This window comes from Pavona decussata, unplaced genomic scaffold, assembly GCF_977016875.1.
Source record: "Pavona decussata unplaced genomic scaffold, jaPavDecu1.1 SCAFFOLD_223, whole genome shotgun sequence".
NCBI lineage: Eukaryota > Metazoa > Cnidaria > Anthozoa > Scleractinia > Agariciidae > Pavona > Pavona decussata.
In genome coordinates, this window is record NW_028145628.1 from 3,287,501 (window position 1) to 3,310,304 (window position 22,804).

General features: G+C 38.2%; 3 protein-coding genes across 5 annotated transcripts; 2 read left to right on the plus strand and 1 right to left on the minus strand.

The window, feature by feature from the left end:
• Positions 1-683: 683 nt before the first annotated feature.
• On the minus strand, positions 684-2,992 carry LOC146459207 (melanocyte-stimulating hormone receptor-like). Its single transcript, XM_085089950.1, has one exon. The coding sequence runs from the start codon at positions 2,061-2,063 to the stop codon at positions 1,149-1,151; it is 915 nt and encodes a 304-aa protein (XP_084946076.1). The 5' UTR covers positions 2,064-2,992; the 3' UTR covers positions 684-1,148.
• A 6,049-nt stretch (positions 2,993-9,041) lies between these two features.
• LOC146459208 (adenosine receptor A3-like) lies at positions 9,042-10,956 on the plus strand. Its single transcript, XM_085089993.1, has one exon. The coding sequence runs from the start codon at positions 9,364-9,366 to the stop codon at positions 10,279-10,281; it is 918 nt and encodes a 305-aa protein (XP_084946119.1). The 5' UTR covers positions 9,042-9,363; the 3' UTR covers positions 10,282-10,956.
• A 2,072-nt stretch (positions 10,957-13,028) lies between these two features.
• On the plus strand, positions 13,029-20,972 carry LOC146459209 (uncharacterized). Of its 3 annotated transcripts, none has more exons than XM_085089938.1 (8): positions 13,029-13,256; positions 14,249-14,359; positions 15,452-15,601; positions 16,440-16,580; positions 16,997-17,249; positions 18,476-18,859; positions 19,543-19,632; positions 20,485-20,972. In XM_085089938.1, the coding sequence occupies exons 1-7, from the start codon at positions 13,103-13,105 to the stop codon at positions 19,613-19,615; spliced, it is 1,266 nt and encodes a 421-aa protein (XP_084946064.1). In that variant the 5' UTR covers positions 13,029-13,102; the 3' UTR covers positions 19,616-19,632; positions 20,485-20,972. The 3 variants fall into 3 exon arrangements, with proteins under 3 accessions (XP_084946064.1, XP_084946065.1, XP_084946066.1); XM_085089939.1 differs by having other exon boundaries at positions 14,252-14,359; XM_085089940.1 differs by having other exon boundaries at positions 14,258-14,359.
• Positions 20,973-22,804: the final 1,832 nt, after the last annotated feature.

The following is a 22,804-nucleotide window of genomic DNA, read 5'->3' on the forward strand; positions in this document are numbered from 1 at the left end:
GAATGTAAATACATACAAGAAAGAGGGGAATGTTAAGCGTATCGTTCTCTTAAAATGTTCCTGCAAATTTGCGTTCTCATCAGGTCAAAAAGTAAAAAGCAATCATTCTTGGCTTCTATCACTAGATTCCATGACCAACCGCGTTCTTGCGAAATTATTAGTCTATTTGATTGGACAAATCAAACAGTGAAGTGAAATGATATCATTTCACTGCATTGAAATGATATCATATCACTTTAGGGGTATCATTTTTAGTCACGGCTTGATCACACTGATATCCACACATAATATGTAATAAAAACCTCTATGTTGAACCTAAATTTTCCGCGGCACACGTCTCTTGTCTCTCTACAGACAGTGGATTCCGTGAGTTCTCATTTACACTGACTGCAGCAACATGTCATCGTCATTCTAATTCTCGAAGATGATTTCCGACCAAGTTCCGGTATCAGACTGTCAATTTTTTTTTTCTTTTTTCCATATTTTTCTCACATTGGAACTGACATTTTTTCGCCAACCGTGTAATGTAGATTGTTTAACCTGCTTTATCTTTGCTTGCAGCAGTGCAGTTAAATTTCATCGCAGCATTTTAATTCTCGAAGATGATTACCGACGAAGTTCTAGTATGAGATCAAGTCTTCGCAACATAAATAAGTATCGAGTCAATTTTTGTTTTCTTTTTTCACATTTTTCTCACGTTTTATTATTATTATAATTATTAGTATTATTATTATTATTAGTATTATTATTATTATTATTATTATTAATTTTTTTATTATTATTACATTGAACTGATATCTTTCCGCAAAGCGTGTAGATTTTTAACCCGTTTTATCTTTGCCGTATCAGCGGCAATTCAAGACCTTTACAATAATGATCGAGCCGGGGCTCGCTCTTTCTACCGACCAATGATCTCTTCCAAAATATGCAAACATTTTTCTTTTGTTGAATTCCTTCACGAATTTTAATTATGGGCCCAAATTACACTGAACGTCTAAGTACTATATCATTCAATGCAAAATTTCATTTCTTCACTCATCAGGATATCTTCTATCGCAAAGCTTCTTCAGTTAGTCCATCCTTTCAATATCAAGTCGTCCATCCTACAACAAACGAGTAATTTTTCTTTGTTCATTAGGTTTGCCATATTAACATGATGAGCAGTAAAATTGGCGGATTGTGCTCTTCACTTGTTGCCTGACATCTTTGATTTTCCAGCAGTAAAGAATCGGGTTTAAAGATGAGTTTAAATAAAGGAGAGTTATTAGCCAAGAAGACGTCATACGAAATGCCTTGTTGGAAGATACATTAAAAAGCATTGTTGTTATGACAGTTATAATAAAAGGTAAATAACAAGCAACTGATGCCAGCTGCACCCAAATTATGGCCAAAACTATTTTTTTGTATCTTGCTATATTCAGTGGCATTTCTTGAATGTTCGGTTGTCCTTGCTGCACACTGTCTTGCAGTTGAGCTTGTTGATGGCGGAGAATGAAGAAGATCTTGGTGTTAGAGCCGAGCGAGATTACAAAGAAAAGTATTATCAATGTTAAAACCAATTTAAGAGAGACGAGTGTGAAAAAGGTTAACGATACAGATAGAGAAGCTACTAACCAAACGCAAAGTATGACCACACGAACTCGCCGTAAGGTTACAACGTGTCTGTATCGCAGCCCCAACAACAGAGCGAGAAGTCTGTCCACGCTTATGGCGGTAGATGTTAAAATCGTTACTTCAATTAACAAGGGATTCAAAAAAATGATTATTTCTCCAGTTATTGAAGGAAACGAAAAAATCATTGTCATGGCAAAAAATGGCTGTATAGTAAGGCCAACACAAAGATCAGTGACTGCCAGGCATTGAAACAACAGCTTCGTTGGCGGATAAATGGACGACACTTTATGAAGAGCAGCTAGGATAAGAGCATTGCCCAGAAAGGCTGTGATGGAGAGAAAAATGTTTGCAACTGACAATAATATACCATTTGTTGATAAATGTTTGCCCCTTGTTACCTCAAGCTCCTCGAATGAATAGTTCCCATGTCCAGTATTGTTTGTCATCATCGTCCGTTCGCTTGGTGTGCAGGTCTGAGGAGGCTTTTTGCAGTTGAGTAATCGCTTAGTTGCGCTAATTGAGCTTCTTCTGAAGAGGTGCTTGTTTTCTCTGTTCTACCTGAACTGGCGTCGTTGTTTCTCTTGCTTATAGGAGCTTTAGTTTGCTGTATACAGTCAGTGAACTTCTGGAGCGAAGAACGTTCATCTCAGTAATAATTGTGCCAGCTTGCAATCGCTGTTTTGAAGTGACAACACAAAATCTTTTTGGGTGCTAAAAACAATTTGCATTGACAATTATGACTGCCATATCAATCATACTTATAAAAAAAAAAACTATTTGGATTATCTGACTGTTTCCTCTACACGTGACTGCGTGAAGTGGACTTAGAACTTTTGTAGCAAGGCAAGTTTTCAGTTTGAAATTAGACGAGCTTTTTTCATTAACATCCGTAAAATTCAAATTGCTTTTCCTTGATGTCTGCCAAGAGTCACCACCTTTGGCTGACAACCAATATGTTCACTTTTTTAAATTAATAACTCACCGAAGAATTGAACGTTTTGCTGGCAAACACAATTAAAAAAAGTATAGCTATTTCCAAATTCTGCCAATGTACAAATGTTTTATTAAATTACGAGCCCATGAGAGTGAAACTGGAGTATCAAGCTTTTCTGAAGGAGACGGGAAGAACATAAAGAAGCAAAAACGAACGATAAAAACCGACGTTTCGGTGTCAGTCATCATGACGCCATTGGCAAGGTAACTTGTGGACAAAATGTTGATTTTGACAAATATCTTGCTGTGTTGGCGCTAAAATTAACATAAGCTAGAGAAAGTGCGAAAATAAAAAACTATGTAAATAATTTCGCACGAATGGAGTCTGATTGCACGTTCAGCATGGGTCTTTCATGTCTAATAAACAACATCTCGTGCAATAAAAGTAATAAACTGTAACGTTCCGCCCCGTTACCACACGATAAACACGCGATACCACAGGCAGCCCAAGCGCTATGAGCGTTTAAACGTCACGTTGCAATTTGAGTGTCACGACGCAATGGCGTAAACTACAAGATTTGTATGGGAATTTACGAACGTGTTTAAAAGCGGAAAATAAAGAACAAGAATTGAACAAAATTGTCTTACCTTATATCTTGCCAGTGTTTGTGTGCCGTAGTTTGGCCGCCCGTCAGCGCGGTTCCAGTAGGTTCAAGGTTCGCTGTTTTCCTCTCAGAAGATAACCTTAAACCCTAACTGATATTCAGTGATTTTGCCCTCTATGTTATAAGATTTTAAATTTAGATTCAGTAAAATTTCAACTAATATGCTTTCATAAAACATCTGCCCCCATATCTTTTAATGTGCAGTAAAATCTGACATTTATTTACATATAATCAAAACCAAATACGATAAATAAAAACCTCTATTTTGAACCTAAATGTTCTTCAGCATACGTCTGTTGTCTCTGTACACAGACAGTGGATTTAGTTGTTATTTACACTGACTGCTTGCTTTACATATTCCGAGTGTGCAGTTAGAGTAAAAATTCATCGCAGCATTCTAATTATCGAAGATGATTTCCGACGAAGTTCCCGTATCAGCTGCATGTCTTCACAACATAATTTGCCTCGGAAGTCAATTTTTTTTCTTTTTTCACATTTTTCTCACGTTTTATTAAATTTTTCTCACATTGAACTGATATTTTTTCTGCAAACCGTGTAGATTTTTAACAATTATTCCACGGGCGCGCGTTCGATTTGAGATGATAGATAGTGAACGAGGCGCGTAGCCAACTCTTATTCAGCAAGCATGAGTGGAATAATTGTTTTATTAAAAAATCAATAAATACTACTAAATCTTGCTGATGTCGCTTTGTCACAAGAACAACCATTATCTCACTATTTCAATCACTATTTCTCGGGCATGGTATAACAATGGCCGCTAAGCCAATAAATCCCTGGAATTGGGTCATACAATGATTCAGATTTAAATATTATATTCCTCTACAAGAGCCTCCATTGCAAGTTTGATCCTGCTCAATACCAAGAAAACGAACGCGGTCTATAAACAATTTGTCAATTTTGATCTAAATATTTACATTTAGTAAAATGTCTACTGATATCCTTTAGTAAAACATTCGCCCTCATACCTATTAATGCGCAGTAAAATTTTACATTTATTTACATATAATAAAAGACAAATAGGATAAATAAAAACCTCTATATTGAACGTAAATTTTCTCCGGCATACGTCTGTCTCTGTACACAGACTGCGGATTCAATTCTCATTTATATTGACTGCCGATTTACATATTCCGCGTGTGCAGTTCAGAGAGCAACATGGCATCGTCATTCTAATTCTCGAAGATGATCGTATCAGAGAAGCCATCGTATCAGATGCATGTCCTTGCAACATAAATATGTCTCGAGTGTAATTTTTTTGTTTTTTTGTTGTTGTTTTTTTTTTTCATATTTTTTTTTACATTGTACCGATATTTTTCAGCGTACCAAGTATAGATTTTGTAACCTGTTCGAATCTTTGCCATATCAGCGTCAATTTCAATAAAATGTCCAAGGCGTTGCACGCTCTTTCTCCTGACGTACTAATGATCTCTCCGAAAATACGCAAACATTCATTCCGTTGTTAAATACATTCCTTCACGAATTTTGACTATACACCTAAATTACACTGAAGCCGAGTCTAAGTACTGCATCAGTCAACATAAAATTTCATTTCTTCACTCATCACGATATCTTCTATCGTAAAGCTTCCTCAGTCAGTCCATCCTATCTGAAAAACGTTTTGTCGTCCATCGCACACCAACCGAGTAATTTTTCCCTGTCCATTAGTTTTCCCATATTAACATGATGAGCAGTAAAATTGGCGGATTGTGCTCTTCACTTGTTGCCTGACCTCTCTGATTTTCCAGCAGTAAAGAATCGGGTTTAAAGATGAGTTGAGATAAAGGGGAGTTACCACCCAAGGAAAGGTCATATATAATGCCTTCTTGGAAAATAAATTGATAAAACCCTGCTAGAATGAAAGTAATAATGAAAGGTAAATAGCAAGCAACTGATGCCAACTGCACCCAAATTATGGCCAAAACTATTTTTTTGTATCTTGCTATGTTCAGTGGAATTCCTTCAACGTTCGGTTGTCCTTGCTGCACACTGTCTTGCAGTTGAGCTTCTTGATGGCGGAGAATGAAAAAGATCTTGGTGTTAGAGCCAATCGAGATTACCAAAGAAAGTACTGTTAATGTTAAGATCAATTTAAAAGAATCTTCAAAGCGTATGAAAAAGGTTAACGATCCAGAGAAAGCAGCAACTAACCAAATGCAAAGTATGACCACACGAACTCGCCGTAAGGTTACAACGAGTCTGTATCGCAGCCCCAACAACAAAGCGAGAAGTCTGTCCACGCTTATGGCGGTCGATGTTAAAATCGTTACTTCAATTAACAAGAGATTCACAAACTTGACTACATTTCCAGTTATTAAAGAAGGTGAAAAAAACTTTGCCACAAAAATTGGCTGTACAATAACGCCAACACAAAGATCAGTGACTGCCAGCTATCGAAACAACAGTTTTGTTGGCGGATAAATGGACGACACTTTATGAAGAGCAGCTAGGATGTCAGCATTGCCCAGAAAGGCGGTAACGGAGAGAAAAATGTTTACAACTGACAATAATATATCAGTAGTTGATAAATATTGATCCCCTGCTTGCTCATCTGTCTCGTTTGTATTGTTCGGCATCATCATCACTCGTCTGATAATCAAGTGTGCTCCACAACTGATTGACCTAAACTTGTCTGAGGTTTTTTACGATTGAGTGAAAAACTCGGTTTCTTTACCTCACTCACTTTCCTTCGGAGTTGTTAGATCAGGAACAAAAATGAATCTGATTGCTTTAGTTTTCCCTATTAAACTTAACCGGCGTCGCCTTCTCCCTTGTTTAAAGGAGCTTTAGTTTGCGATATAGTTCAGTGGACGCCTGTACTGCAGAACTTTTATCTTAGTAAATATTTGTACCAGCTGCTGTTTTAAAGTGACAACTCAACACAACACAAAAGCTTTTTGGGTGCTATAAAAAACAATTTGCATTGACAATTAAGACTGTCATATCAATCATACTTGTGAATATGTATTTGGATTATAACCTGACTGTGTCTTCTAAACTTGACTGCATGAAATGGACTTAAAACCTTTTGTAACAAGTGAACTCAGATTTTAAGTTCGAAATTGAGAGTGCTCTTTCCGTTTACATCTATTGAATTCCAATTTTCCCTGCTTGGTCCGACCAGGAGTCACCACCTGACTCTAACAGCCAATATGTTTACTTTAATAATTCACCAAAGAAGGATCTTTTAATGTTTTGTTGGGGAAAACAAAAGTCAATTAAAAATAAATATAGCTATTTATAATTCTGCCTATACAGAATTGTTCTGTGCCAACGCGAGTGCAACCGAAGTATCATGAGCCAGGCTTTTCGGAACGGGAAGATAAGGCTGCTTTGATTGAATAGAAACGATCCGCCCGGTCACCACACGATAAACACGCGATAGGAGTCTCTGAAAAATTGTGGCCAATCAAAATGGCTTCCTGTTTATCCCAAATGTCAATACTTAACACGAGTTTAAATGCCTATAGAGAGGATAACTGGGTTTAAAATCACTATAGTTCTAGGAAGCCTATAGTTAATAAGCCCCCGGCTTCTATATAGGCTTCCTAGCCTTTAACATATTTAATATTGTAAATAGTTAAGTATGAACATTGTAATAGTAAGAATATTGTGCGTCGTCTATAATGTATTTATGTTGTATTTTTTTGTTAATGGCAAAAATAAACGAATTGAATTGAATTGAAAGATAGTGTGCTCACATCTCTTTAAAAAAAAGCTTCAAAAACGATTTGTTCTCTCCTTTATCAGTGTAGCGCCTGTGGTAGTGTTAACAGGTCTTAACAGACTCACAGTTTTTTGGTTCCATAAAAGCCTATAGCATAAAACGTAACAAAACGGACAAATATTCAGGGGCACCCAACGGATCTTTTCGGTAAATTATCTGTTCGGAAGGTCCTCAATCCCCTACAATTTTCTTTAGGGAATTTTCACCTCGAACGTTCGTGATACGGGATATTTACGGCCTAATGTTTTCGAATTCATAAAAATGTCGTTTTGGACACCGAAAAAAGGTGAGCTAAGATTTTCGGAACGAAATAAGACCTAAGGTTTTCGGAAAATGGACAAAAATGCCCTAATAATTTCGAAAAGACTTAAGTTCCCCTAGAATGACCGAACAGATAAAAATATTATAGCGCGGCTTGAATTGAACCTACAGAGCTTTAAAAGCACACCAGATAGCTAAAAATTGCGTTTCAGAGGATCTGAGAGAAAACTGTCGTTGGTTGCCCCTGAATATTTTATCGGCCAAACGTGCGAAATAAAAGCTTGATGCAAACTGTGCATTTGCCTTTTCATATTTTTCGATCAAAAAGTGTTTTTTTCTTCGCCTGGGTGCTAGCGTCGAACGTCCGGTCGTGGTTTTGTTATTTTTGCCTTAAGTTGAACTATGATCAGTGCGAAACATGAGGGTCGACTACTCGAACAGTCTGTGTTGTTTCGACATTTTAACATGTTATACTACAGCTATGTGGTCACCTGCTCTGTCGACAGAGACCATAACTTGACCACCAATGTTGAGGCATTTGTTTGATATCATGATTGCTCTATCACCTGATAGCCTGCAGAACAGGCGTTATTGTTTTATGGCGTTTTTCAGGCGAGCGGAGGCAAGCACGAGGCGAGAGCAGAGCACGAGTCTCGCGCGACGGGAGGGCACCCCTCCTGTCGCGCGAGACTCGCGTTCCGCGCTCCCCTCGTGCTTGCCGCCCGCTCGCCTGAGAAACGCAAAAAAAAAAAAAAACGACAACAACAACAACAACGCCTCTTCTGCAGGATAATAACCCGATAAAAAGTAGTAGTATTGAATCGTCAAAGTATAAGTGCTGGAAAGTGATGGAAACCGGTTCCAACTACCTTAAAACAAATTTTAAGTAGCCACAAGTAAGAATATACTTAAGAACCTATTAAGCTTGATTACTGACTACTCATCTAGCATATATAGGAACCTGTTCAGCCTGTCAGAGGAAATCACCGGTTCTTTTATGCGGTTTTTACTCAGTATACAAAATACACTCGTTTTTTTGTAAGAACCTTTTTTTATAAGAACGTTGAGACTGAGATTAACTAAAATTTAAAAACATACTAAGAACATAACCCAGGCTGAGAGCCAGTTAAGAACATTTTTATTTTGACCAAATGTTTTCAAAATGAACAGTATAAATATGGATAAAATAATACATGAAAAAATTCAGTCTATACCTGTCCAATTAACCCAAATATTAAGCGTGTTGGTCACGTCCGCATAGTTTTGTTGAAAGATAACTAAGCACATCTTAAGAACTTTTTGAGGCTCAAATTGCCAAAACTAATAAGAACGTTCAGCCCCAGCCTCAAAATTAGACGTAAAAAAAATAAGGTAAAAAAAAACGCAACGTGAGGTAAAGAACTAGGGTGTGAAGTGTCATGCTTTATATACCGTAAGGCAAGTATGAGACATTTGTGAAGAAGGTCAGTAACGGTTGATTGTTTCAATGCATGGAGAATTGAAAGTTAATCCGAGTATGCCATTATATTGTGTCAAAACATTTCGACAACAAATGAGAAAAACTAAGTTGGAAAAGGTATATTTCAGTACGAGCAATACGGATAACCATCATCACACTAAATATATGCATACACTTGTTTTCATCATCTCAAAATGTCTTGTGTTGTCACTTCAACTAAAACCGACCCAAGCCAGGTGAGCCAACTAAAATCGGTTAACTCATCTAAAAACCTTCTCAACAACAACAACAACAACAATTTATTCGGTATTCCCACATGAGTACATGGTATTACCTAAGAGGATGTGCAACTTGCTCAGCAAAATGAAGCCAATAGTATAAGGGGGCTCTTTACTCTGCTAACAGCTGTTAAGGCCGGAAAACTCTAATTATGGGAAAACTTTAGAGATTATTTTATTAAACTAAAAGCTTTTCTCGGCGAGGCCGACTCAAAGCAAACTAGAGCAACTTAATTTACTTTTAATAGCTCCCGTACGTCAGAGGAGGTTTAATTACAATAAATTAAAGCTGAAATAAAAAACTCTGTTGAAGAAACCGACTTCCTCGAACAACTGTAATAGCCTAACACCCGAGAAGACCGCCACTTACAGCAAACCATGAAGTAGGGCACAAGGCACGATCTGATAATGATGCTGAACATTACTAGAAATATGGAAACCGTTACAAACCAAACGGCTGATCAAGCAAGGGACCAATATTTATCAACTACTGATATATTATTGTCAGTTCTAAACATTTTTCTCTCCATCACCGCCTTTCTGGGCAATGCTCTCATCCTAGCTGCTCTTCATAAAGTGTCGTCCATTTATCCGCCAACAAAGCTGTTGTTTCGATGCCTGGCAGTCACTGATCTTTGTGTTGGCGTTATTGTACAGCCAATCTTCGCGGCAAGCCTTTTGTCGTTTTCTTCAAAAATTTTTGAAAATGGATCGAATTTCTTTACTCCCTTGTTAATTGAAGTAACGATTTTAACATCTACCGCCATAAGCGTGGACAGACTTCTCGCTCTGTTGTTGGGGCTGCGATACAGACACGTTGTAACCTTACGGCGAGTTCGTGTGGCCATACTTTGCGTTTGGTTAGTTGCTGCTCTACCTGGATCGTTAACCTTTTTCACACGCCTTCACATTTGTTTTAAATTATTCTTAACAATAATAATGCTTTCTTTGATAATCTCACTCGTTTCCAACACCAAGATCTTTTTCATTCTCCGACATCAACAAGCTCAACTGCAAGACAGTGTGCAGCAAGGACAACCAAACGTTGAAGGAATTCCACTGAACATAGCAAGATACAAAAAAATAGTTTTGGCCATAATTTGGGTGCAGTTGGCATCAGTTGCTTGCCATGCACCTTACGTTTTAACCTCCCTGATAAGGTTAGTAAATGAAAATTCCAAGGTATTAGATATATCTTATCTTTTTTCATTAACTCTCCTTTATCTAAACTCATCTTTAAACCCGATCCTTTACTGCTGGAAAATCAAAGAGGTCAGGCAACAAGTGAAGAGCACAATCCGCCAATTTTACTGCTCATCATGTTAATATGGCAAACTTTATGGACAAGGAAAATTTACTCGTTTGGTGTAGGATGGACGACTTGATATTGATAGGATGAACTAACTCAGGAAGCTTTGCGATAGAAGATATCCTGATGATTGAACAGTATGAAATTGTAAATTGACTCATGCAGTACTTGGTCCTTCAGTGTAATTTTGGTGCGTAATTAAAATTCGTGAAGGAAATTAGTATGGGGAACCTGTGTTATACTGATACGGCAAAGATAAAACAGGTTAAATGTTAGAAAAAATGTGGAAAAGGAAAAAAATGACACTCGAGACATATTTACGTTGTTTAGACATGCATCTGATACGGGAACTTCGTCGGAGTACAACATCTTCGAGAACTAGCTATTCTGTTTCGAGTTCCTGTGAACCTCATTATGAAAATGAGGCTAAGTGCAAAGCTTTTCATTTTAAAATGAGTTTTGTTTGCATACGAATGAAATCTTATTTCCATAATAAAAACTTAGCACCTCGCTTTCGTAAGGCTCAAAGCAACTCGGAAATGGCCTATATAGAATGGCGATGAATTTTTACTCTTACTGCACACTCGGAATCAGTGTAAACCGTGCAGTCAATGTAAATGAGAACTGAATCCACTGTTGTGTAGAGACACAAGAAACGTGTGCCGCAGAAAATTTGGTTCAACAAGGGCAGAGACTTTTTTTTTAATCCTATTTGTTTTTTTTTATTATATGTATTAACTAAATACATTCAGTCTTCATGGTGCATTTTAAATAGGTACGAGGGTGGATGTTTTGCCACAGCATATCAGTTGAAATTTTATTGAATGTAGAATTAAAATCAAAATTGACATATTTGTATTCTTGGTACGTTGAGCTGGATCAAGCAAAAAAAAACCCGCTTTTTAAGTCTCCTGTGCAAACTATTTCCCGTTCAATACCAAGAATACGAATGTTCACTGGGAGGGGTGGGGTGGGGGCACCAAGTGCACACGCTGACTTTGAGTCATATCTTTTTAATATTACAGCCATCACCACGAAAGTTTTTACTTTTCTTAAACTTTATCGGGCAAAACTGTGGACTAATAGTTCTTTACTCACATGACTTGATGTTCCCATAGCAACAAGATTTTGACAGGCATATTTTTCCAAATTTGTATTTATTAGCTTTTTGTCCCCGTTTACCATTTTAACGTTTCTTCATTAATTTTTGATAAACATTCGAAGTATGACGAAAGCGTGTGTGTGTCAAAACCTGTTGATCTACTTTTGATCGAGGATGAACGGAATAAGCAAGATAATGGGACAAATTAAAAACGTAGGGAAATACCATTTGTTGATTTTTGTTTTCTAACCGCTAAGTTTTCTAGCTTAAAATTAGTTTGTATAACACGGCTGCTATACACTGATTATGTCTTATTTTAAATCCTTGCTCTTAAATTGATAGTTTGAGATCAAGGCGGTCTCATAATACCATAATATGATATTGTAGTTTCATTTATATAATTTAGTAACATCTAAACCTGAAGAAGGCTAGTTTGGCCAGCCGAAATATTGTTTTAAAATATATTACGTTGTGTCAGCCTTGCAGTAGTCTTTGGACTTCTCATCGTCTATTTTTCAAGTTTGACTGATTAGATCTCCTGTGAGATCCAACGTACAGGCAAGCAGGATCTTCGTTCACGGCTTTTGCAGTTTTTAAAGTTTTTGCCAACGTAGTGCTAAAATGCGACCATCGAGAGGCATCTCTGGCATCTACGTGACACGTTTTCTGTGAATTTAGCATAGTTCATTATCGCCATTGAAAGGCCTCGTACAGTTTTATCAAAGGTATTTACGTACGACTGCCAAGATAAAGTTGCAGTCTACTGTATTTTGAAACAATTTCTGTGTTTTTATTTATGTTGGAGAGCATTTTTCGAGTCATATTTTCTTGTGTTTCATGTAAAGGTCCGGACGCTCCTGATTTGCATAATTGGGAAATACTAGTATTTGGAGGAGCCGCCAGGGTCTTTAAACCATTTCGCCATCTATTTTTTTTATGATAAATACTAACTACAAGGACATTGTTTTAGGAAGTCTCACTTTTGGTTTACATCTATTTTTGTACAGCCATCCCCCCCCCCCCCCCCCTTTTTTTTTTCCTTTTTTTACAAGCAGTGAAGGTGGGTTGGCAAAATTTGTTGTTTCTACTATTTGGAACAATTATGTGGAAACATCAATAATGATATTTTATTACAAAGAAGACTTGTGCTTGTTAACCAATCGTAGTATTTGGCCTTGTATCAAAAATTAAGCGTTGGGAGAAGTTACCAAAGTTACTAAAATTTTGCATTTTTTCACTACATAAAATTCAATTTTGGCCCACTAAAGGACCCCCTCCCCTTGGAAATTGAGGAATTAAAAAAAAATAAAGTGTTTAGAGACCAAACAAAAAGTGCATTTTAAAGTAAGTGGACAAAGTGTAATTAATTCACATGAAAGATTTGAAGCAAACGTACCATGTGACCAATTTGGGTTGTGAGGATCTTAGGGAGACAGCCACTTATTCCTTCTCTTTTCGGTCGGTAACGGCCTTGTCTTTAGCTGAAAGCAAGCCGTAAAGCAAAGTTTTAAGCATTTCTTTATTTTGTCCGGCAACAAAAAGGCACCATCACCAGGCGCTTGAATTCTGCGCCAGCTTCTCTGTGATTCTTTGCCCTCTATTCTAATTAGAAGCGATTGGTAATTTGCGGAACACGTCAGTCTCAGTCACGTTACGCGCGCGCTGACATTTGAATAGTGACGCAAGCAAATTAATCATTTCGTTTTCAATGTGCTGAAAATGTCTCCAGATATAACATGAAGTCTTGGAGAGGTGTCTTGGTTGCGGGAGTCTTGCTACTCCTAGCAAGTATTTCGTTGGCTTCTACTTCACCATCAAATAAGTTAACAGCGTCGGCGGAAACAAGTAAAACCGGCGCAAATTTCAACAATATCGAGCCACATCCAAAGCGTGAGTACGGAATAGGAAAGCTAAGCTATTTGTAGTTAGAAGCTGAAGAAAACTACCTCACCCGTTTTTACGTTTAGTCTTAAATGTTTGAAGATATAAAATACTGTTTCAGTTTTGTTTAAAGTTCCTTTCCCAGTTTTCTGACAGAAGCTATGACGTTTCTATGGTTGCAAATGGTCAGGATGAATGCCAACTGCGTTTATTGTTTCAATTTCTTTCCCTCTCTCTTGAAAACTCATAAAAATCAATTATGGATCGTTCCTTTGATAAAAATACAAGAAAATTTCCACTTCGTGTCCTAGGAAGATATTGTGTACGAAAAAGGTATTTAGACTTTAGTATTGGTTCTTTCATTCTTTTTGGATGAAAATTCCACAAACTTGCTATGTTAAAGATTAAAGGCCTATTTTCATTCTTTTTAAAATCGTAGTCTTATTAATAGATAAAAAAAACAACGATGGCGCAAGACATGAAAATGGAGAAGGAAATTTTGTTCAAATGGGACGTTGATTTCCATTTCCAACAGTTGCAACGGGAAAATGGAGTACTTTCCAAGATCGTCGGTTTGTTCCGGAAATTTTTCCGTTGATTCGCGATTTCCATTTGATTTTCAACCAGTTGAAACGAAAATTTTGGCCAAATGGAATATATGGCATATTTGGCCAAATTTAAGGTGCGTTTGGTTGAACGTTTGTGTAATATGAGAATGTTTGATAGAAATTAAAATGAGGAACAAATTACCAGTTACAACGCCTACAAATATGTCCATAAATGCACGCTGGTGAGATTCATGAACTGTATGATGGACATCACCAGGTGTCCCCTAACCTTAGTTCTCACCAAAACATATATAATTCTGTCAAACATGAAGTCATATGAAAACGACAAAAAGGCCTGTTTTATATGAAGTACCCAAATTCAGGGTTAAGTGCATCTCTGGACATAAGTGGACAAGAGAGACCTGTAAGTAACTAACTCATATACTTACTTAGCAGCTGCAGCTTATAATTTGAGGACAATTGAGAATCCTGTTCCAGCAGAGGGGCCTGGTTCAATAGATGAGGAGGTTGAGCTTCAAAATGCGAAAGGATTGGAGTTTCTAAGTAAGTGAAGACAGTCGCATCCCAATTAAGGGGACACCGGAAATATCTAAAGTTTGGCTAGCGGCTTTTCCTTCTGTGTAGCCCGATGTTAAAATATATAAAAATAGATTAAAATGCAAAAAGTTTCAGGGGGAAAACCTGACCGAGACGCTCTTCAAAATGAGTTCATATAGGATTGGAGTGATTAACGTTACATTGTAATTGTGCTGCGGCAACTTTGCCGTCTTAATCTTTATTTCACCTCTTACTCACATTTATTAACGGTGCGTTCGATTGACCCTATTCCGGAATAGGAATACATACAATGATGACAAGAAATCCCTCATGAGAGGTTTTTGGAGTTACTAGAGTACAGAATTAATCTATCTTAAATTGTCATATGTGAGGAAAACTTTGCAGAAATATCTTCCCAAATTTACTTAAAAAGAGAAATCTAACAGCCATTCTATTTATTCTTATTCCGGAATACGGTCAATCGAACGCATCCTAAGTTGCCCGTTTAATTTATTGCTTATGTTAATTGTTCCCTCCCATTCAAGATTGGAAAGCAAGTTGATATCAAATTTCTGTTCATAATAAAAAGAGACGATCTATCAACTAGGACACTTTCCCTTAAAGGTGGTGGCACCCTTGTAGTCTTAATAACTACACTTTTAATATAATTTTATATTTGGTTATTCTTGCCCAGAAACTTAAAATAATGGACAGTTAGTAAGGTTTCACTATGGGGGCGAAGTTTTTCGTAAACTTTGCAAAGTAGCGTTACTAATAGGAACTTGCCAACAACATATTTCCATTTTGCTGTCCTGGATCTGAGTTTTTATAAGAGGTGGTGGGGGGATGGGGGCTAGCTAGTAAGTGGCAAGGAACATGGGAAGTGTACAGGTATAGAGGTCTGCGTTGTAGTCAATAGATTATAGTTTGGTATAATTTAGAACCGTTAAAGCCTTGCCTCTCTTGCTTACCGAATTAAAGGTTAGAGCTATTGATCTTTTGTAGATCCTTTGACTAAATTATCCCATTTATTGCCATTATTGTCGATTAGTTTATACTTGTTTTTTCACTGATTTTTGTGTTTCTTTGTTTTTGAAGGAAAGTTTGCTGTTGGTTGTTTGGTTGAAAAATGTCCAGATGGTAAAGAATGCCATGCCGTTAATGGCAAACGTCCTCTCGATGATAAATTTTGCTGGTGTTCAAAGGCGTCCCATATCATTTATCTCAACTCCATAAACGAATGCATAGGTTGGTGTATTTCAGTAACATGATAACTACCCAAAGCCATTAGCTCTTTTCTATGACCAAGCACGCTGGGTTAACTATCTGTTCCAGTTTTCGCAATCGTCTTTTATACTTGTGCTTTTCCTTTTAAACCATATGCTTCATTTTTGTTTCTTATTTTCATCGGGACAAGGATTGTTTTATATTATCATATTATTCTGTACGCGCCTCAACTAGCAAAAGGTTATTGTAGTGTTGACATGCAGTGTTAATGGACATTTTGTGGCCATTATATGAAGGATAGGCTCGCTAGAAATTCATGGTCTTGTAACATGACGTGCTTGCTGCTAGTGTGATTGATTAAAAGTTCTTGAGTTTCTCAGTGTTTATCGTTATGTTAATCGGCCATTACCACACTAATGATCTTCGGATATTTACTTCGTGAACCGCTATATAGTACCAAAGTGCTTTAAGGACGGTGCATCCTAATATCGCTTTTTTTTTTTTTTGCACGGCTAAGTTACGACTATGAAGTAAAAGCAGATCATAGCAAAGGTTACTGGAATCTAAAAGGAAAATGGGGCCGTTAACAACGCATTTTACAGAGATAATAAAGTAACAAGATTTCTAAAGAGATTTAAAGTATATAAAAATGTACACGTGGTTTTGTACACGTTTCAGTTTATTTTATTTTCAAAATGAATTAAGACGAATTAATTCTTAAAATTCATGGTTACCCGTAATTTCCTTTTTGGATTCCAATAGCCCTTGCGAAGATCAGCTTTTCCCCTGCGCAGAAAGTTTGCGCAGAAACAAAACGAGGCACTGCCCTTAAAGGGATGTTCTACTTTTTTTCTTGTAGATTTAAATAAACCGTGTGATCATGCTCAGAAATTGAAATTTTGCCATCCGCATGCCACGTGCCAGGACCAGGGAAACGGTTTATATTTTTGCGAATGTAAAGATGGCTACAAGGGCAACGGAATATCATGCAAGGAGGAAGGTACAAAACATAACAATGAGTTTAGTTAGCCTTAAAATCTCTCCGGGCCTAAAAACGATTTGAGGGGATGAGAAAAGCAAGGAGGTGGAGAAGATTGCGGGACACGGGATGTTGGATATGGGATGTGAGGCGGATTGCGGGATATGAATGTAGAATGTGGGATCCGTCGGGCTTGACGTGCAGAATCTGGATGGTAGAATGTAGCATACGGGATTGGGAGCCCGGATATGGGATGTAGAATGCTGGTTACGGGATCGGGCCAGCGTACGGCCGGGATGTGGAATGCGGGATGCAGGAGAATATACCTATCAGTTGGCAGAATACAGTAACACGTAACTATTTCTCACTGGACATACTTCTCAACTGAAGCTAGCTGGTTCTTATTTACAATTCTCTTTGTTTGTTTGCTTTTACAGTATTTAAAATCAAAAAACCAAAACCCTCTACAGCCGCAAAGCCTAAGCCAACTGCAAAGAGAACTGCACCTAAACCAACTGCAAAGAAGCATAAAGAAGACGCCATTGAGACAGACCTTACAGTAAAACTCGTCAAGAAGGTTGAGCGTGAATTCATGACTATTTACCACATCCTCAGGAGACATGTTTACCTCATCATAATGGGAGCAGCTTTTCTTCTCGTATTGGTCATCGTCGTGCTCTGTCTATGCAGGTATGACATTTTTTATCACTCTGTGTTATTCAAAGGGAACTACTGAGCCTTTTTTTGGCGCTATAGCAGAGGCGGCGGAGCGTTTTGAAACGTGGGGGATGGGGGGGGGGGGGGGGGGGAGGGTGGAAGGCTCATCTTTCACCCAGCCATGCGCATACCCCTACTCACCCGAAATGCTCTTTGCGTTGTTCATTAACACAAGCAAACCTCTTTGCAATCTTTACAGTGCGGTCTAGTGTGTCCGTAATCGATTTGTGACAATGCATCAGTAGGCAGTTGTTCAGGCGGTCCCGCTTCATGGTGCTTCTTAGGTAGTTCTTGAGTCGTTCGAGGGCAGAAAATGTGCGCTCTGAAGTCGCGGATGCTACTGGTAACGTCGAATACATCCGTAAGAGTTTGTGTTCCTCTCCTAACAGTGTTTTGGTGACAGGAAATTTGTTGAAAGCTTCGCACATGGTTTGTTTATTTCGGGTAGCGTAGTTCTCACTGCATCAAACGTTTTACAACGTATTATTTCGCCAAGCGCGATGCTGGTAAAACGATTTGTAAAAAGATCAAGAGATTGAATATTTTGCCAATTTTTATGCTGCGCTGTTTGTTTATAGGCCTAATTTGCTTCAGTTATAAACGTTTGGAACTGAGGAAAAATAGACTAATGTATCGAGTCTTCGGTGCATAACCATGGCAATATCTCACCACAAAATGCTGAGTTTTGGCAAGTAGGCAAATTTTGTCATGGCCTTGCAGAATATTTCAGCAAATCCCACATTTTTATGAATTTAATTCTTACGACGTCATACTGAGTCAACGAAACCATTTTCGTATATTCCAAAATCTTTTCCAAACATGCAACGCAGTTCTGCCCATTCCAAATGGTCCAAACTTTTCCAGAAGAGAGATTAGAAAACAAACTAAGTATTTCTTCAACTAGGAAGGCACTTGTGCTTGTATGAGTACCATATCTGCATTCTAATGTAAACTGATCGAAATCAGGCGACAAGTGCAGGAAGCCTCCCCACTCCCCCCAAAGTTATTTTAAAGATGCCTCCTAACTATTACTTCTTAGTATCCAACAATAGATTGTTGTTAAGAATAATATTTAGTACGTATGCATTTTAAATTTAAAAGTGAATTAACTATAGGTCATCGACATTTACAAGGCAGCTAGTAGTTTGTAATAACCACCCTAATGCAGCTTATAACTGTCTTCCATTCATTCAACTTAGAAAACGAAAGCGAAAGAAGAAAAAGAAGATGAAAGGAAAGGAACAGGGAGACGTGATGTACAATGCGGATGAAAGTTACAATCAGCAACAATTTGATCAGTTTGATCAGTTTGATCAGTTCGCCATTGATGCAAGCTATGAACAACCACACCAGTATTATGAGAATGTGACTGATGATCTGCTGGGTCCCTTACCACCAGCTCCCCCACCACCCCCTCCCCCGTATGGATACGCGACCGCCGAAGCACCCTTACCCGTTCAAGCTAATGCACCTGGAGCACCCCCACCCCCACCCCCACCACCTCCCCCTCCTCCTCCCCCTGCTGCTCCACGACCAGTGGCAAACACAGCTAAGGGCAAAGGAAAGAGTGGGAACAATAAGGGGTGAGTTTACGTCGTCCATAAAACATCCCATCAGGAAATTTCTCGTTAATTCTTGTCGTGCAGTGATGGCAAAGAAATGTACCAAAAAGTGTAATGAACGTTCAGAGTTGTTGTTTTGGTTTTTAAGCCTATTGTTGTTTTTTACGTTCTCATTGTCGTCGTCGTCGTTTCTAAAGCTCCCTGCTATCACTGTTATCTATAGAGTGTTTTCACATGACGTCACGGCGGCCATGTTGGTGTTCCAAAACAAAGAAATGGCGGCCATGTTGGTGTCCCAAACTAAACATCTGGTAATTGAACTCTATTTTTATGCAAATACTTTCTTTTGTTTCAGTAAACCAATATGGTCGGTAGTCACGTGAATGAAAACGCTCTATACGTTTAACCACAGGATACCCATGTTTTCAACGAGTACGTGTTTAACAAGTGTTTGGTCCAGGCAACAAACGTCAATTCAGGAATGTCATTCTTTACATTAACTGTAAACTGAGCTGTTCGTTAAATCTGTTACGTAAATTGTTTGAACCCAGGAGTCTTGAGTGAAGATGACTTTCGCTCAGGTTGTCGAAACATCAATCAATGTCACCCCAAACAGTCCTTCTCAGGACTTAACACCCACCCGGATGATCATAATTTACATACTTATGAACTAATAAAATAACTCCATTTTTTTTTCTTTTTAGCAACATTTCGTCTGGCCCTGGGGTACACCCGAGGGCGTCGCAGTCAAGCTTTTACTCTGATGAAGAGTACTGAACTTTTATTTTCACCAGGTTAGAAACTGTGTCACTTTTACAATCTATAGAAGAGTGATGTAAACATAGAAATTGTAGAACACTAATTGCATATCATAAGACTCCTACCGTAGTATCTGGTTAAGTGGTCTATCTCTATCCCTGATTTCATCTGTCTTTCACATTCATACATGGGTTGAGTAGTTGGGTGAGATTAAAATATGATCTGATAGCGACTGTCAGTGGTGCCTTTACATGCTGACGTCCGATCTCACCCCACAGAAGAATTGTAAACCATAAGATTGTGTGATATGTGCGTTATATAAATACGTTACCATTACTTTCCGTTGGTTCTCTGCCTCACGATTCATATTTCATTTGCACTTGCACGCTGTGGTGATAAGCCTTTGCACTTTGTAGATTAGTTTTTTAGACCACATTAGACGCAAAGGTACTCATTCAAAAAAAGAGAAATTGCTTGAGATTTTTCAGGAAAGTCTCCAAAAGGAGAGATTCACAAAAACTGTTTGATAAATAGTTTTCATTGAATGGCCACATTTTAGGATTTCATCAAAACAGCCTTGAACAGTTTGGTTGCCAATAGAAAAACAGAAAATATTCTCAGTAGCTTTATTTTAATTCGTTAAGGTTTAATCACGTACCAGGCTCAATGTTGGAATCTGATCACTGTTTGTCTTTATTTTAGACGAATGTTTTTAACTTCAGTGACTTGTTAAACCCCTTCCCAAACTGCTTTAGACTTTAGCCCATGGAAATTTATCAATTACGTTTGGAGAGCAAAGATCGATGAAAACGCGATCCAAAACAAAAGTTTTCCATATGTGTATGCATCAGTGGTGTAATTACGTTCTTTGTGTCATTTATTTTCAGGTTACTCTATTTACATGGCCGACATCTTTGTGAACAGCAGTGGATTTGAAAATTACTCATCATTGTATTTTTTTTTTCTTTTTAACCGCTACACTTTACGGGATTCCCGCTCACTTTTACTTTTCGCTTTCTTGTAAACTTTTCTTTCTTCTCAGAGCATTGTTTGTAATCGAGATAAATATTTCCAGACTTTTAGGAGTGATCTCTCTCAGATCAGTAACACCTAAACAACGTTAAAATGCAGTTTTTCTCGTTTATTAAGCTCTACTTTCGGATTGTATACTGAATTCCTTGAGATACATCTTAGGCAGAATTGAACAATAGCATCTCTTTTCTTTGTCAGTTCTTTTTTCTAAAGTCTACAAGCAAACATAAACATCCATGTCTATTTCAAACAACAGTTTGTACCAGTAATGACGGATCGCTAGCCCACAATGCCGGGCATTGTACTTTTCTTATTTGACAATAAACGAGGTCGATAAAAGTCACGTTACGAGAAATATATCTGTCTCAGTATTACGCTTTCAGGATGTAACGGCAACTACCATTTGTACGAAAAAAAACAACAACAACAGGTGAACTGCCTTCACTGAAGAACGCCTGAAAAAAGTAGTCTGCTATTCAGGTGTTTTTTGTATGGTCACGCAATTCTCCTCTCCAAAGGAGGAGCGTTGCGTGACGAGACAAAGAACGGCTGCGTCGGAGACTAGAGACGAGTAGACGAGAGGGAGAGTAGTCTTATTTCCCTCAGGGATAGGTAGAGCGTGTGCAACAAGCGAGCACGCATGAGATCGCCTAACGACAACACTTTATTAAAACAGACAGTTACAAGTTGGTTATATACCTACCCGCCTTCGAGAAGACGAAATAAAAGTCCACTTGTGGTCAAGAAAACAAAGAAATTGTAACACCAACAGCAACAACAGCAACAGCAAAGTTCTGCACCCGGCTGGGTGCACAGCCCGGTTAAGATGAGCCGCGCCGCAGCCGGGAATTTTGCCGCCTGCTCTTACACTTGTTGATAAGAATACAAGGCGTACTAGTTAGCTCAAACTGTAACCAAAAACTCGAAAGGTCTTAAATCTCTACCTACTGAATACCTGCATTTGACTCCAGTGTCAACTCAATAACGGAAGAGCACAGATTTTGTCTGAAATTGTTCATTTTTTTGTTGTTTGTTTTTGTTTTGCACTTTGTATTGTTTTCAAGTTTGCCTTTATTTTTTACACTTAAGCTACTAGTTGAAAATGACTATGAAATGAAAGAGCGAGATCTAAAAGCTGCCAAACATGGAACTGAATTTACCCACAAAATGCACCTGGGCCCGGTTGTTCGAAAGCCGATTAATGCACTTGTCATCGGCTTCCCCGAGGGGGGGGACCCCGGGCTGATGTGGGGGAATACGGGGACTTTATGGGGACTTTGCAACAAATTTCTTCCCTTGTGGTGGGGGAAATGTGGGGACTTAGATTTTTGAATGCCCTACTCTCGGGGAAAATATGGGGACTTCGCTTATGTTCAACTGAGAGGAGATTGAGGACGATTTTCGTTCGCTCGATGGCGGAGGAGAACAAGAAGGTATGTTTTAAAATCCATTGTTTTTTGTCTATCAAACAGACCATCCGTCAAAAATTTGTACGTATTTGTAGGCATAGGCAACTTTAAAATTCCTCTGTGTATATATTATTGTTTATAGAGGTCACTGTTAAAGGTCAACATGTCGTCTTTTGTTAGTGATATAATAGAAGCGGTCTGTTAAATTGTTAAGGATAGAAAAAGTTGATTTTTTTTAAATATTCACAAGAATGTTAATTTCTGAAGCATCACAGCAACTGTTCAGAGTACTCAGGAAACTTAAGGATGTTGTGTTTAGAAACAGCAATGAACCTTCATGGTAGTATGTTTTCCCTTGTTCTTCATCAGTCCGGTTAGATTGAAAACTGGGGAATTCAGGACTGAATGAAAAGTTGAAATTTTCACCATACTGCGCATGTACAGTAAGAGGAGTGATTTATAGCAACTTATGGAGTATTCGAGAAAAAATAATTAAAGTTCAGTTTTCATCAGAATGCAAAGTCCGAGTGTTTGCCGACTGTTTAAAGAACCCAAATAAAGTTCTGAAGTGCATCTTCAAATCCATTTGGGTTCGCCAAATACTGGGGACTTTGCAAGAAACAAATCCCGCACGGGTGGGGAAATACAAGAACTTTGAAATACACAATTAGCAAAGTCCCCATATCAGCCCGGGGTCCCCCCCCTCGGGGAAGCCGATGACAAGTGCATAACGCTAATCCACGATCATTAAAAGTGGTTTTTGAAA